The sequence below is a fragment of the Babylonia areolata genome, chromosome 12 (genome assembly GCF_041734735.1).
Source record: "Babylonia areolata isolate BAREFJ2019XMU chromosome 12, ASM4173473v1, whole genome shotgun sequence".
Classification (NCBI taxonomy): domain Eukaryota; kingdom Metazoa; phylum Mollusca; class Gastropoda; order Neogastropoda; family Buccinidae; genus Babylonia; species Babylonia areolata.
In genome coordinates, this window is record NC_134887.1 from 8,067,003 (window position 1) to 8,084,382 (window position 17,380).

General features: G+C 42.1%; 2 protein-coding genes across 4 annotated transcripts in view; one reads left to right on the top strand and one right to left on the bottom strand.

Moving 5' to 3' along the window:
• On the bottom strand, positions 1 to 11,666 carry LOC143288365 (tubulin delta chain-like). Of its 2 annotated transcripts, none has more exons than XM_076596763.1 (7): positions 11,542 to 11,666; positions 9,018 to 9,372; positions 7,374 to 7,611; positions 6,259 to 6,426; positions 4,861 to 4,975; positions 3,475 to 3,639; positions 1 to 1,662 (listed from the first exon to the last, which is right to left on the bottom strand). In XM_076596763.1, the coding sequence occupies exons 2-7, from the start codon at positions 9,278 to 9,280 to the stop codon at positions 1,262 to 1,264; spliced, it is 1,350 nt and encodes a 449-aa protein (XP_076452878.1). In that variant the 5' UTR covers positions 9,281 to 9,372; positions 11,542 to 11,666; the 3' UTR covers positions 1 to 1,261. The 2 variants fall into 2 exon arrangements, with proteins under 2 accessions (XP_076452878.1, XP_076452877.1); XM_076596762.1 differs by lacking the exon at positions 11,542 to 11,666 and adding an exon at positions 10,686 to 10,824 and having other exon boundaries at positions 2 to 1,662.
• The window catches only part of LOC143288364 (uncharacterized), a 21,728-nt gene continuing 15,465 nt past the window's right edge, over positions 11,118 to 17,380 (top strand). The window contains exons 1-2 of one of the 2 annotated variants that reach the window (XM_076596761.1): positions 11,118 to 11,150; positions 15,260 to 15,915. In XM_076596761.1, coding sequence (XP_076452876.1) covers positions 15,324 to 15,915 — 592 coding nt within the window. In that variant the 5' untranslated portion in view covers positions 11,118 to 11,150; positions 15,260 to 15,323. The other variant, XM_076596760.1, reaches the window with a different exon arrangement.

The following is a 17,380-nucleotide window of genomic DNA, read 5'->3' on the forward strand; positions in this document are numbered from 1 at the left end:
GTACCGGACTTAGGCTGGGGAGGGTTAAAATTGTGGAAACAGTGGAATGGGCAGAAAAAATCAATCAATCAATCAATCATTTATTCATTCATGTTTCTTACAATTCAACATGATCCTAGCATGTTCTAAGTTCAGCTAATGCACTTATGGATTCAGTCTGCCATTGTTCATAAATACACGTTACTGTTGCACATACATATTCAGTAGTGTTGTGCATAAAGATTACCAGTCATTCAATCAGACAGTCATTCACTTTTCTTACAGTTCTGCGCTGTCAAACAGTTTTCACACTTTCAATTACAACACAATACAAAAACAACAACAACCCCTAATTCAACTATGTACTGTACATAAAGATTCACTTCTGTTTGTAACCATAAATGCTAATTATTGTCAGTTCCTCCACACACACACACATACACACACAATCTTTTTTAGATACTGGGCATATATAATATGGAGACAAAACTGCAGCATATACTAAAACAAAATTGTTCATTTTGTGAATTCGTTTGAAATTAATACATATAAAAATGTTAAAGGCAAACTTACCAAAGTCAGAAGAATAAAAATAACTATGGCATTCATGTCTCTTTTTCCTCACACTATCCCCTTACAATATTCAGACAAACGAAGAGGACAGTCTGCAATGAGGAACTAGGGCCCAGTTAAATGTCTTCCAACTGGAGCAAGACTTTGAACTTGTTCCAGGCTGTGACTTATCTGATTCTGTAGAGTATATTTTGGGTCAGGCTGCATGGATCTCCAAATAATGTAAACCATTCCTTCAGCATTAAGACTACTGTGTTCTGTCCTCTTGCTCAAAGCGTGTGTGTGTGTGTGTGTGTGTGTGTGTGTGACCTGCTTGTGCCTGAAACCCCTTCGTGTGTATATGCAAGCAGAAGATTAAATACGCACGTTAAAGATCCTGTAATCCATGTCAGTGTTCGGTGGGTTATGGAAACAAGAACATACCCAGCATGCACACCCCCGAAAACAGAGTACGGCTGCCTACATGGTGGGGTAAAAAACAGTCATACACATAAAAGCCCACACATGTACATACAAGTGAACATGTCAGTTGCAGCCCACAAACGAAGAAGAAGAAGAAGAAGATCCTATACTTTCAGTCCAGATCACTGTCAATCTCCACTGTCTTCATGAACAACAAGATTTTTACCAGGTTTCTCAAAACCACCTCAGACACACATATATATATATATATCACAGTCACAGTCCACACTCCACCAAAAGCTGAAACTCACAAGGCACCATAACTCGCCACAACCCTTTCCAAGGTCACAAAAGCGTCCAGGAAATCCTCCTCACTCATCCCCCTCTTCACGTACTGATGAACATAAGCACGTGATGCGAACATGTTCCACGCCTTCTCCAGAATGTAATCCAGGGGCCGGGTCGCACAGCGGCTGTTACTGACGAGGGTGGCACTCTTCTCGTAGGCACTGAACGCCCGCGGCTGCGTGGAGACGTTGAAGGACATGTCTGGCGACATCCAGGGGGTGTAGAGGGAGCTGTCTCGGAAGACACCGGGGTCTGCCGAGGCAAGGTCCTTGCCTCGCAGGATGAGGGAGGCGGCGAGGGATCGGTCGTAGAGCGAGGACCCCCTGGGTGTCTCCTCGGCCTTCACTCGCCAGTCGATGCCTGCAAATGATGTCTGCGTTTCAGTTTCTAAAGTTTGGCTTATCTACAAGAATCAAACAATATTTAAATTCTTTGACCCAGTCCCCTACTGGAGAATGTTAAGTGACAGCCTTGGTATCTTACACTAAAATTTAACATAAAAGCAGCAACTGAAATACACAAAACTGGTGGCAAAGACACTTATTAATGATCAAATCATCGTTTAATCTTTCCCATTTAAAAAAAAAATCCCTGAACTTTCACACACACACACACACACATGTTACAAATACACAGACACACTACACACATTCTGACCAATAATACATGCTCCACACATACCATACTATTTACACACGTATGCACGTATGCTACACACACACACTCACACAGGAGCAACAAAAAACACATGCTAAATATATGTATCAGCACATGCTACATGTGTGTGATATGTATATGTTTGCACACATATGCAGAGGTGTGTGCACACATTTTAAAATGCTCCTGAGAATCAATACAACAAACCCAGCATGACATTTTTTTTCTCTCTTGTTTTTACATTTCTTCATTTAAAAACAACCAACGTAAAGCCTTCTATCCACATTATTCTTTATGTATCGGTGTCATTAGTTTAATTTATCAAGGCCATGCCAATTCTTCAATGTAAAATTTATTTGGGGCAAATATGAATTATTTTCAAGAATAATTATCTTAATCCTTAGTCCTAAAATCACCAGAACAGAACACAAATATATCAACCAACGAATGCCGTACACGACCTGGGTTGTGTTGATCTTAGCAGAGTTTAACTTTGCTTTGTGGTAAGAAATTTACTGACTCTAATTCCTCTAATTCCGTATTTGATCATTCTTACCACAATTGATCAGTATTGTGTTTACACTTTTGTCACAACAGATTTCTCTGCATGAAATTTGAGCTGCTCTCCCCAGAGAGATCGCGTTCTCACAGTGCAACACTATCTTTTTCTTTCTTTTTTTCTTTTGTCTGCAAGTGACTTTGTCTATCAAAGTGGATTCTTTTACAGAATTTTGCAAGGGACAACCTTTTTGTTGCTGTGGGTTCTTTTACGTGTGCAAAGCGCATGCTGCATGTGGGACCTCAGTTTATCATCTCATCTAATGTAGAGGGGAGTAAAACATCCTAGTCTGTATACACGACTTGAACAAATGGTCGACGGGCGCTATAGCCTAGTGGTTAAAACGTTGGACTTTCAATCTGTGGGTCTGGGGTTCGAACCTCGGTGACGGCGCCTGGAGGGTAAAGGGTGGAGATTTTTCCGATCTCCCAGGTCAACATATGTGCAGACCTGCTAGTGCCTGAACCCCCTTCGTGTGTGTACGCAAGCAGAAGATCAAATATGCACGTTAAAGATCCTGTAATCCATGCCAGCGTTCGGTGGGTTATGGAAACAAGAATATACCCAGCATGCACACCCCCGAAAACGGAGTATGGGTGCCTACATGGCGGGGTAAAAACGGTCATACACGTAAAAGCCCACTCGTGTACATACGAGTGAACGTGGGAGCTGCAGCCCACGAACGAAGAAGAAGAAGAAGAACACATGGTCACCACTCCACCTGTATATCATGTAGCTGTGTGGGTGAACCGGGACTTGGTCAAAGACTCAGTGACTGGCAGTCAGAACAGCACATGCTTAGTAAGTGGCAGTGGAAAGAAAGAAATGGACAATGCTTTTCCCAATGTATCGACCATCGCTCCACAAAGCAAAACACAGTGCTGGTAAAACCACTCGTGCCACCCCCGCCCTGGTGCCAGCTGTCCTCCATGTGTCTCCATGGTCCCTCCACCTACCTTCCTCCATGGGGGCGCTGGCGATGAGCATCTGCCGCAGGTGCTTCAAGAGCCCCGCCCACTGGAAGGTGCTGAACTCCATGGCGCGCTCCGACACCTGGGGGATGTTGCGGATGGTCAGCAGTTTGTGGTCCGGGTGGGGCACCAGGTGTTGTAACTTCCACCCTGATTGGGGGCAAACATTGCACACTGTGACACAGGTGATGACGAAGACGGTGATGATGATGATGATGATAATGGTGATGATGATACTTCCACTGTGACAGAGCCACACACAATGCAGTGAGGTGAATATGATGATGATGATGATGATGATAATACTTCCCTGATTGTAGGGACACACACAGTGCACAAAGTTCATGATGATCGTGTTTTCACCCAGACTGGGTCACACACAATGCATACAGTTGATGATGATGATGATGATGATATTCACCCTGACATGGACACACAGGTCGCATAGGGATGATGATGATGATGATGATGATGATGATGATGATATTCACCCTGACATGGACACACAGGTCGCATAGGGATGATGATGATGATGATGATGATGATATTCACCCTGACATGGACACACAGGTCGCATAGGGATGATGATGATGATGATGATGATATTCACCCTGACATGGACACACAGGTCGCATAGGGATGATGATGATGATGATGATGATATTCACCCTGACATGGACACACAGGTCGCATAGGGATGATGATGATGATGATGATGATGATGATATTCACCCTGACATGGACACACAGGTCGCATAGGGATGATGATGATGATGATGATGATATTCACCCTGACATGGACACACAGGTCGCATAGGGATGATGATGATGATGATGATGATGATGATGATGATATTCACCCTGACATGGACACACAGGTCGCATATGGATGATGATGATGATGATGATGATATTCACCCTGACATGGACACACAGGTCGCATAGGGATGATGATGATGATGATGATGATGATGATGATAATGATATTAATACTTTCACCATGACAGGGACACACACAATGCACACAGATGATGATGATGATGATGATGATGATGATACTTTCACCCTGACATGGACAAACAGAATGCAAAGAGACAACAGTGATGATTATAACGATGATGGTGACAATTATATTATTACTTTCACCCTCACATGGACGCACAGAATGCACAGAGATAATAATGATGACAATAATGACGATGATGGATAATACTTTCACACTGACATGGACACAAAAAATCCATACAGATAATCATGACGATGGTTCTAAAGCATTTTTCCTTCCGTTTACCACCATTAATTATGATCTGCAAGAAACAAAAAAACAAAAAAAACAACCAAAGCAACAAAGAGAGAGAGAAAACCACAGACCTAACTGGCGCGTGGACAGAGTACTGTGCAGACTGCTGACAGACAGGTGAGAAGGCTGCAGAAAACTGGTCAGCTTGTGACTGATGACACGGTTGATGTCCTTGAAGGCAATGCGCTGAAAACCATACAACAGTCACGAGCGTTTCGAAACACGTTGCTCGCCGCCCAGTGACCATTTCAGGACTGAATGATAGGAACAATGAGGAAATAGATAGTACTTTTTATGGAGTTTAGTACGTTTATGGCGCAAACTCCTCATATAACGGGCTCTAAGCGCCTCACGTGAAACAATACACATGCACTAGTGCATGATAGCATACCGCTTCACATGAAAAAACTAGACAAATATGTGTGTGTATATACACTAAGACAATACTACCAATTGAAAATCTGAACAATCAAACACACACATGCATATACACACAAAAGACAAAAAAAAACCTACACACGCACATGCACATGCTTGCGAACACACACACATACACACATGCTCATGCACGCACAAACACCCACCGACAGACACACACACACTGTATGGTCATGATGATTTCAGTTGTGGGGTGTCTTATGAATCATAATACAATCTTTGAACAATAAGGTCATTCTAAAATAATTATAACAACTCATGTTGTCTTGACTTTTGACCTTTTCACCCTGCCGACCATATCATCATAAAGCAGATGAAATGAAAGGTCTTATCCATGCCTACTATTCTACAAAGTTTGGTTTCAATGCCACTTGTTACTAGCAAAATAAATGCCAATGGGTAAAGCTTACCATGGACATAGATGCACACTGGGTCATCACACAGACTCACTTTCTTTACAAGTGAGTCAAAAAGGAGTCAACAAAACAGCCTCAAAGTATGTGGCCTTTCATGCCCTGCTCTCATGGTGACCTCAGTTTCGATACCCCTCCACTTCCGTGCTTGGGGTGAGTCCTGTCAATGTTGTCAGTGTCGGCAGATTCATGGGGGGCTGTTGTTTGAGGGACGTGGTGGCGGTCTCCACTCTGGGAGGGACGCTCACTCCGTCTGGCTCCGCGACTAAGCCATTATTGTCGTTAGTAGGGGGCTTACTAGGTGGTGTCCTAAGTACGTTAAATCAGAACAGACACTACTGAACACCACCGAAGTGACACAGCAGCAGTGCAGGGTCTCCTCTGGTGTGTGGCCTCCTGGCGACCTAACATCGATGGATCCTTGTGGACTGCCGACGCTGGAACTGCGACGGACAAACCCGGGCGTGGCGGTGTATGGGGGAATCTAAATGAGCGGCGTGGGAGTAATGCCACTGAAACGGTGCTGATGATCAGTGGGGCAGCAAAAAAAGAAAAAAAAAAGGTGTCAACACATAAATAACAGAAGAAAAGAGAACCAATTAAAATGCGTAGGTATACCTTAATAGCCAAAAGCTGAGAGCAGATTTTGTGCAGCTCGTCATTCTCCATGACAACAATAGCATCTGCCGTGTGGTAGAGGTGGGCAAGGGTCAGCACTGCGTTGTAGTTCTGCACAATCACCTCCCCTGTTCTGTAGGGCCACACCACTTGGTTCACCATGAAGGCCTGCGGAAAGGACCATTTGCTGTTTAGTTGTGACCATACATTTGTGCACACATCCTGGGATGTGCATAGTTTTGAACACAACGTATGTGAATGCATGTGCTGCTGTACACAACTTCCACACTGTGTGCAAATGTGTATGACAACAAGTGATTACATAGTACAGGAGGGTGCAAAATTCTGTTGAATGCTGTCCTCAATTCTTTATTTATTTTTTTCATTTTAAGTAACAATGCGTGAGACTTCACAATCATGCCCCACTGAAAAAACAAGCAATAATTGATAAACATCAAACAAACATGATATTCAATTCTTAAAATAAAAACAAGCCTCTCTCTCTCTCTCTCTCTCTCACACACACACTCCTCCACACAACACATACTGTGAAGGGAAGCAACTCAATGTTTATCCCACTGTTTAGACTCAAAGAGTGGTTTCCCTCGTGCTCACTTAACAACTGAACGATGGCTGAGTAAACAACCTGAACGATCGCTCTGTGCTGTACTCGGATTTATATTGTGGACATGTGTAAACTCAGGCTTGATAATCCACAACGGGCTAACTTGATTCCTACCTGATGGGTGCAATAGCCGAGTGGTTAAAGTGTTGAACTGTCAATCTCAGGGTCCCGGGTTCGAATCACGGTGACGGCGCCTGGTGGGTAAAGGGTGGAGATTTTTACGATCTCCCAAGTCAACATATGTGCAGACCTGCTAGTGCCTGAACCCCCTTTGTGTGTATATGCAAGCAGAAGATCAAATACGCACGTTAAAGATCCTGTAATCCATGTCAGTGTTCGGTGGGTTATGGAAACAAGAACATACCCAGCATGCACACACCCCGAAAACAGAGTATGGCTGCCTACATGGCGGGGTAAAAACGGTCATACACGTAAAAGCCCACTCGTGTGCATACGAGTGAACGCAGAAGAAGAAGAAGAAGATTCCTACCTGAGGAAACTCGTCCCTCAACATCTCCGTGACGTACGCCCCAACGCCAGACCCTGTGCCGCCAGCCAGGCTGAGGAGAGAGAGGAAACCACCCAGGCGGTCACACTTCTCCGCCTCCCGCTGCACCATCTCCAGGATCGAATCCCGCACGGCCGGTCCATGCAGACAGTAACCATGGGCCCAGTTGTTGCCCGAGCCTCTCTTCTGGTGAAGCTGCTGCTTGTCTGGGTATACCCACCTGGGGGAGGAAAGGTGGGTGTTGATGTGTCCATCGTTCAACATGGTAATGAAAGTAAGCTAACAGTTCTCATTAGTCCCTTCTGAACAGCCTTAGTGTCTTGAGCATGTGCACTAACATGGGGACTGTCAATTTTCACTAACAACTGCTGAAACATCATGTATCGCAATCAAGGATCATACAATTTCCAACATACAAGCTGCATTTTTAGTTTACATATAGTACGAATGACCTTTCATCCATAAGTGTGTGAACATACAGTTTGTGAACATAACAGGTATGGAAAAAAAAAAAAAAAAAAGGCATCTAAAATACTGGCTGTGACCTTGCAATTGGAATGAACTTCCTCTTTCGCTTCATTAAGTCTCCACACTCAGCTCTTTCAAGTCTGGCCTTAAAACCCACCTCTTCCCAAAATAGCCTCCCTTCCCTGCCTCTTCCTTGTCTTTAGTTTCTCCAGTTTTAGAGTTATGCATGCGTGAGAATGACTGGTGCGAAAGCGCTTAGATTTGTCTATGCACAAGATTCAGCGCTATATAAGTACCATTATTATTATTATTATTATTAAGATATTCTCTTGGGAACCAAGAATGACATTATGTCTGAAGCACACACACAGTTGCATGTGGTGCATAGAATGCCAGCATGCAGGGCAGAGGCAGACACAGCAGTGTATTGCCAATCTCAAAACAGGTGCTGGTGACAATCTCCCTCTAATGTCGTCACTGCTTTTTTTGGTCATGGCATGTCAGCTACTTTCTATCAGTTTCTAAAGTAAGGATCAATATAAAAACACTGGAGTTTTAAAATTCTAACATATTTAATGCTTTGTTTGTGACAGGCCCTGACAGGCCCACCTCAATGACAATATGAAATCCAATCATAACAATTAACCAGCTACAATACATACCAATAAAAAATTAACAATCTGAAAATACAACACAACCCTCCAAATGAAGTCACAATCTTACAATGTAAGTTACCTTCATTCTAATTTCTATTAATACCATTTAATATGCGCATGAGATATATATATATATATATATATGGAAATTAAACAACAAACTTATTTTCATTCCTGCATTTGCTTGTTCCACCACACTGCGGCATTGGTAAACTAGCTGTCCACACAGTGTGCAGTTTCCATTTGCTGATTTCTCACAAAAATACATACATAATGAAAAAGGAGTCAGCACAGTTCAGTTACTCGAGGAGGCATCCCAGCATTCAGACAAATCCATGTACGCTACACCACATCTGCTAAGCAGATGCCTGACCAGCGGTGTAACCCAACGCACTTAAACTGAAAAAGGAGTCAATAACACCAAAATATCATTGGTATTGACAATGAAAGAGAAGTCAAAACATCATTGACACAGACTGCAGTACTGACGCTCATGACCCACCTTCCGGACTTCTTGGCCTCCGTCATGGTCTGGGAGATGGCTTTGGTCTCCATGTCCACCATCACAGCCCGAGCCACAGGCACCGCTGAGTTCTTCCTCTCAGAGAAAAACGTTTCCTTGGACTCCTCCACATATTCCGAGTTCTGCTTTGGGGAGACACCCACAGCAGCTGGCGAGGCATGAAGGTCATCCATGATAGAGCTGAACAGTTGACCTCCGACCTGGTTGCCACACTGGCCGAGCTGAAGTGTTATGATAGACATATTTTCTTTTATAGGGAATGTTTTCCTCAAGGTTGTCAGATTCTGTTGTCTTCCTGAATCATGTAGGCTGGTATCATATGCACCGCAGAGACCTGTTTGGATGAATTCAGGGTAGTTTTAGAATCAGTATGTGTGGTTGTTTAAATGTTAAATTTGAGTGTTTATCCCAGTATGGAGTTCCAAGGTAAGACTGGGATGCATTTAAGTGATGTTCACTTATAAATTTTAGATAATCAGTATCACTAAACTGGTAAACAAAATACAGTTGATCAAAAGGTAAATATAAATACATATGTGGGTGTGTTTACTATTATATATATCCCCTGTATATATACATATATATATTTCTTAACCAATGACTGAATTAACAAACTGTTTTAGAAGATACCACTTCAGAGACCAATGAAAACTTAAACACTATGATTACTCCATAACTATCATCATCCTTGTAATGGCCACAATCAACACAATGATTACTCTGCTGCAGGAGGGGATAGAAAGCATAAGAGTTAGAAAAAAGAATAAGAATTATGGAGTTTCTACTCTGTGTGGGTTTTCACAGCAGACTACTACTTTTCACGCACTCAGGGACTAGTTGATCCCAGCCATCTTAAGGATGATCCACACCTCCAAAACAAATAAAAATCAACGCTATATTCTTGGGAAGTAACTGGGATGGGGGGATAAACATATTCCTAAGTGGCTATTGTGAAGTCTAACAGACTGACACCCTTGACTTAAATGTGCCATGGGTACCAACTGCCACAGCTGTTTCTGGCAGCTCATTCCAATTCCTGATGTTATTTGGAAGGACTGAGAATTTCCTGTACTGGTTCTGCACAGATTTTGGCATAATAGTTGGGAATGGTGACTCTCCTCTGTCAAATAGGGGCTGAGACAATCTTGGACCTGTCGTTATGGCCGGACTGTTCCAGGTCAACAAGTACAACATGGTCACCTTTGCCACTCTTCTGATGTGTTGGAGGGAGGGCTATCCAAGTCTGTTGACTCCAGTGATCTCCCGCTTCCAAGTGTGTGTGTGTGTGTGTGTGTGCGCGCGCGCGCGCGCGCGTGTGTGTGAGCGTGTGTCAGTGGGCTATATCCAGTGTTGATGGGCAGTATCTTCATTTCTTCCCCTACACTCCTCTGTTTAACTTGCAGAGTGAATGTCCACGGCTTGTTGTTAACACGACTCATTCAAGGGAATGTCTGCCATGTCATCGATGGGGTCATTTTGGGTAGGTTGGTTGTTTATCATGACTGGTTCTAAAAAAAACCAAAAAAAACCCACGTTATTCGTTCTAAATAATTATTATTCGTTTGTTCAGACATTATTCGCTTTCGCTTTCTGTTCAGTGACAATGAAAAAGTCATTCTGACCACATCCAAGCAACTGAACACTTACATGTCTGACTTGTACCATCATTCAAACATTATTTCAGACTAATATTTCACCGAAGGTAAGTCACAAACTTCGCACGTTTACACCGGACACACTGAACGTGACTCATTGGGAATTGAAGTTCTGCAAACAAGCTATGACTGGTCGAAATCATCTGCTGTCCGGGAAATAACTTTTCTAACTTCGAAGTATTGAAGAGTAACCCTCGCTCCAGTTAAGAAAGAGGGTTTTGCTCATATGTGTCTGCTGTCAGCAGTGTGAGTTGTTTGTTGTTGTTGTTTTGTTGTTGTTTTTTTATAGATTTTTTAAAACCACAAAAATACTTTTAATTCTTTAATTCTTTTTACTCTCAGTATCGTATAGGCTACCCATTGGGCGCGGGTGTGCGCCAGTTGTGTCCCTTTATCCAAAAATAGAAACATGGCCAATGTTATAAGATAGTCGCGCAGTCACACTTCCGGCATAAAGGTGAGTGACACGGTCGTCTGCACTGCAATGGCTACTGTTAGTTAACACTTCAGGTTTTCCCCGCCATCTTCATCTTACTGAAGACATGCATCACACTGGTGAAAGGCGATCCAAGAATTCCTAATCCTGAAGTAAGAGATTACCCAATTCTCCACTTCCATTCATTCGTCAGACAACATGCGGATAACTGCTTCTTAAAAAATTTTTTGTGTGTGCCACTTGACTGGCAGAATCACTCAGTCAGGCAGACGATGTCAGTTGACTAGTTCATCATCATCATCATCATCATCCGTAGAGTGTCCACAATCAACAGGCTGATTATTCTGACACTTTTAACGGGGAAGGGGGAGGTGGAGGTGGGGTTGCACCAAAAAACAAAAAAAAAACCCACCGGTTTACGAGCTCCGAGCGTGAACACGCCAGGGGACGCAGCTCCAACCACCGCCTCGGTCAAAGTATCGTTCCATTCAGAGATGGTTCGCGAGAGGAACGAGTGGATTTGGTAGTCCCGTAGACATTGAAGTCAAGCAAGCTGCCTTGAATGTGCTCTTCTGTCCCTCTTCTTGAGTGCTCTCCATTTTAGTCCTGGGATTTACTAAGTTTTCCAAAATCCACCTGGACCATGTTGTTAATGATTTTGTACATCATGGTAAGCCTTGTGATCTTGATCTTATGTCGGCTTTGTAGGGATGCCCATCCAAGGTGGTGTGACATGTTGGTGACGTTGGCGGTTCTTTCGTAATGGTTTAAAACGAAACGTGCTGATCTTCGTTGCACGGCCTCAATTTTTGTGATCTGTCCTTCTTTGTACAGGTCCCACACAGTGCTTGCATATTCTTGGGACTGATAACCAGGAGGGTGATACATTTCCCGGGGTGGAATGACATGTCCTTCCTCCTATTTCTCTAGTTGTTAGAGATCTGTTTGTAGTTGGGTCTGGACTGGTCTGCTGCTGTTGGCCTGTAGACCGGTGTCATGTGAAGTCCATTATCACAATGTCAGTTTGTTGGCAGGTTTCCATATTCTCGGTCAGCTCCTCCATGAACTTCAGCAGCTGGGTTTCACAACATCTTTTACGACGGAAGCCATGCTGCCCGGGAGAAAGGATGTTGTTCTTCTCTAGATGGTCCACATGAGTGAACTGACAATGATATGCTCCATGATCTTACATGGGATGCTGGTAAAAAATATGGGGCGATAATTTGCTGGGTCGTAATGTTCGCCCTTTTTAAAGACTGGCACAATGTTGGCAGATCTCCAGTCTTCTGGTACGATGCCTGTGTCCATAGAGGTTCTGAACAGCAGTGTCAAGATGGGAGCGACTTCATGCGCAAGCTCTTTAAGCACCCTTGGCGAGATCCCATCGGGGCCGCAGGCCTTGTGAGGATTTAATCCTGTTAACAGGTTCATGATGCCCTCCTCTGAGATGTGTATCTTACTGAGCTCGGAGTAGTCTGCCTCCTTCATACAACACTTGCCCTTAAACTGACTCTTGGTGTAGACCTGCCCATCTGTAAAGACCAACTGAAATTGTTCATTCAGAATTTCCGCTTGATGCTTGGGTTCTGATATTAATCTACCCTGCACCTTCAAAGGTGACACCCCTATTTTTGCAGTCCTCTGGTGTTTTATATAAGACCAGAATCTTTTCAAAGATGATGAGGGCTCATCCGGCTTTCGTTTATGTACGCCCAGTATGCTCAGTGTAGTTTGCGTTGTATCGTTCGTCTCAGCTCTGTGGACTCTTCTCTCTGGTCCTGTCGTCCTGTCTTCTTCAGCTTCCTGTAAACCCTAGCTCTCCTGTTAATGAGCTTTTTTATAGCAGGTGTAACCCAAGGCTTACTACATTTGGGACATGCTTGTTTACGGGGGACATAGATCTCTTGAGCTTGTAAGTATGCTTCCTTGAAGCGCGTCCATCGTTCTTCTGTAGTCAGGTTTCCCTTTTCCTCTACAAAGCGGAGTATATGGCATTCATTGCTTCTCTCATGCCATCCCAAACTGTTTTGTTGAAGAGTTTAATCCATCTGGGGCTCTGCTTGGTTTTCTCCACCGCGATGTTGTACTCACAGTAGACTATCTCATGGTCAGAAACGCCCATGACAGTCTCTACTCCTGGAATGAGGCCTGGTGAGTTTGTGAGGATAAGGTCAAGGGTGTTATTATTCCTAGTGGGCTGGTTCACCATATGTTCAAGTCCATGATCTCTAATTAGTTCAAGAAACTCCCGGTGTTGTCCCACAGCTGGGGCGTTGGGTTTCACTTTCAATGTGGTTGTCTCCCAGTCAAATCCAGGGAAGTTAAAGTCCCCTCCAATTACCACGTGTGCATTTGGTATTGAACATAATCTGTCAAGAGATTCTCCAAATTTCCTCAAACTTTCGTGGTCAGCATCGTCAGGACGGTAATATGAGCATAAGTACAAAGTCTTTTTTCCCTTTAGTTTCAATGCTGCCCATGCAATTTCACAATCAGTTTGCAGTTCTTTCATAGTAAAGCTGTTCAGGTTCTTATGCACGACCACAAAGACCCCATCCCTCCCTCTGTCATGATCATTACAATACAGTTGGTAAGGTCCAGGTAATGCTTCTGTATCCGAAATGTCATCGTTTATGTGTGTCTCTGTTCCGAGTATAATATCTGGGCAGAGACTGTCAATAACATTTTGCATTGGTGCCCTCTTTGCTATGCATGACTGAAAGTTTATGTTCAGTATATGCAGTGGACGAGTTAGCTGCATACACAAAGTCAGTGATGTATTATTGAACTACTACTAGTACTACTGGGAACTGGCTTAGATGGTTCCCAACCAAATTTAGGACTCCCCATTTCTTTCTGTTTGACCATGTCAGTATTTGTGTGGGGAAGTTAAGGTCTTTTTCTCCACACCAGTGATTGACAGGCAACCAGCTTCTGTTGAAGTGTCTGCTGCACTTTGTCATTAGCTGATGACTGGTTCAGTGCTAATGCTATTAAACAAACAAAGTACATCAAGAAATAATTTGACATGAAATGTACTGGAGAATTAAAGATTGATCAGAAAGCATGAATAATTATCTCGAGAGCTGACTGAATGATTCATAAACTGTTGAAAAGTGTGTAAATACAGATGCAACAGTTAGTAGTATGTAGTTATGATCTGTAAATTCAATGAATAGCTCATAGTCATTAAACCTTTAAAGATTGAGAATGTTCTACAAATGTTGGATGTTTAAGGATATTTATTATGAGTCATATGCTCTTATACCTCCATTATATTTATACTTATAGCCACCAAATTCACCACTGTAATTATATGGGCATTGCCATTAGACAGTGTACTTTGGGAATAACATTGGGTAGTTTTGAATGTTAGAGGGAATGTTGATTCTTTTTTTTTTCAAATTTTCTGAATTTTTAGTTAGCTTTTAGTTTTACTCCTTTTTTTTTCTTTCTTTTTTTCATATCTTGATCTCTGTTGATGTTACTCCCCACTTCTCTCATACATGTACCATATTAAATTGAGACATTTCAAGATTTAGGCATTTATTCTCTCAATGATATAGCATGTACACAAGCACATTTGTAACTCAGGGTGTACTCCCATGTTTACAAGTATACTGTGTTTGAATTTTAAATAGTCACCTAACCATATAGACAATAACTAACAAGTTCACACACTCAGATGCACACATACTCAATGTTACATGCTTGATTACACACTCACAGCAGAACAACTGGTTTCTGCAAGTATACAGTTGTTGAAAAGTAACTGTTAAGACAAAGTAATGTACACACATTGCTTAGTCACCCATGCTGTCTCTCCCTCCTTCAGACTTTAAGCACATACAAAAAGTAGTAACATTAATTGACAAACTAGAGTTTCTGTGTGTGTGTTCTTGCATGCACATGTATATTTTCGTGTGTGAACTGACTTTTAACAAGTATACAATTGTTGAAAAGTAAAAGTTTTTCAGACTTTAAGACCCCAAAAAGAACATAATAATAATTGACAAACAAGAGTGCGTTTATGGTGTGTGTGTGTGTGTGTGTGAATTAGCCTATTTTGCTTTTACAACCAATTAAAAGAAAAAAGTAATAACTAATAAACTGTTTTGCTTCTTTTTCAGGTAGAACGTAGCCGCCTTCTTTGCTTTGACGTTAGACCAGATACCACCACAACAAACAAGCACAATGACAACAAAATCCCACAAAAACCTGGAGGAGAAAACTACTCCCAAATCAGTAGCTGGTGGAGATAGTAAATCACAAGACCTGGACATCATTCGTAAAAATCTTGCCAAGCGGTCTCTCCATGTAAAATTTGATCTGGATGACACAGGCTATCAGCCGATTGAAAAAATTGGAATTGGTGCTTACGGCGTTGTTTGCTCTGCTATCCACAAGGAATCATCAGACAGAGTGGCCATTAAAAAGATTCCTTATGTCTTTGAAGCTCTGGCCATCGCTAAACGAACATACAGGGAGATAAAAATTCTGAAACACTTTAAGCATGACAACATAATCTCCATTAGAGAAATTCTCAAGCCTAAAGAAAGCTTCCAGAATTTCAAGGATATTTATGTGGTGTTTGATCTCATGGAAAGTGACCTTCACCGAATCATCTATTCAGAGCAGCCACTGACGGAGGAACATATACGCTACTTTTTGTACCAGATTCTTCGTGGTTTGAAATACATCCACTCAGCTAATGTTGTTCACAGAGACCTAAAGCCAAGTAATCTGCTGGTGAACGAAGACTGCCATGTCCGCATTGGTGACTTTGGTAAGTAAGTTTTGTTCTGCGGTTCCCTGTGTTCACTTGTGTGTTGTTGTTTTTAATATGTGAAATGCTTTTATTTGAGAACATATGTTTATTACTCTCGTTTTCTCGTTTTATCAAGTAATCCGCGGGGGGGGGGCGGGGGGTGTGCTGATTATCTGGTTGCGGTTTTCCGTAACGTATCTTTATTCTTATCTTATCTGTCTATTATAATCAGTGTGCAGTATAGTAGGCTATGTTTATAATTATATTCAAATAATGTTTCTTAATTCTTTCTGTTTTTACATTAAGAATACTAGTTATTACCTGCAGTGTGTGGATGTATGTATGAAACGGTGTATAAGATATTTTTTACATTTGTATCTTCGTAATATTCGTTGACTTTTACAGTTATGGTCCCCATGTTGTTTACTTGTCTATGTTGTGATAATGCACCTGACCAAATTTCTCCAGTTGGAGATAATAAAGTTATTCTTATCTTATCTTATCTTGTTTATATGTGTAATTATCATCATTTTTCACCGCCTATAGTCTGTTGAAGCAGCAATGCCTCATTTTTAGGAGTATATTGATTCTGTTGCAAAGTGTTTTGTGCTTCCAAGGAATGAAGAATGAATCTGATTTTATGCAGCCATTACTAATCATTTACTTACTGATCAGCTTTGTGTTTGGTACTGATTTTGGCAGGCTTTGCTTCTTGCACTTATTTATATGTATACATGTGTTTGTGAAGAGCACTTAAATTCATTGCATGAAGTTCAGTTTATTCACAATATTTTCTGCTGAAATGACATAGTTTTAAACTGATCAGGTTTGGACTCTTTGTTATTGATATATTGTTATTTGTTGTCATTAGAATTTGTGTGATGTAAATGAAAACAATATTGAATGTAGGGCACATGGTTTGAATTGTTGCCATGTGTTTTTATTCACAATTTCTGTTCTACAGCATGGCACATGTGAACTGTCATCCAGTCTTTTAATCAGTTTTCCAGCCAGACGCCTTTAGGTTTAACTCTTTGAGCCCTTAGTCCCTGAGCTATTTTAACCCTTCTGCCTGAGCTCCTGAGCCAAAATTTGCAAATAATTGGTATTGTACCCTTTGAACCCTGACCACCGCTTTACCGGTGGCAGAGAAAAATGACATAATGCCCGGCCACTGGTTGAGCGGTGTGTAAACACTTGAAGCGTGCAGTCTCAACCTGGCCCATCAGGGCAGAAATCAGGGACAAAACGTGCGAGAAAACAACTGTACACAACGCAGCAAGTAATTGATATGCTTGATGATTTATTGGAAGTAGAGTATGACAATGATTAGTCTGATAGTGAGGTGGAATTCGAATCGGGTGATTTTGCTACATATAGTGATGTTGAAAATGAATCTGAGCATGCAGAATCAGTTGATCAAAGGAGGCGTGTCAGGTTGAGACTCTGCACACTTCATGGTAGAAATCGATCTTTTTTATCC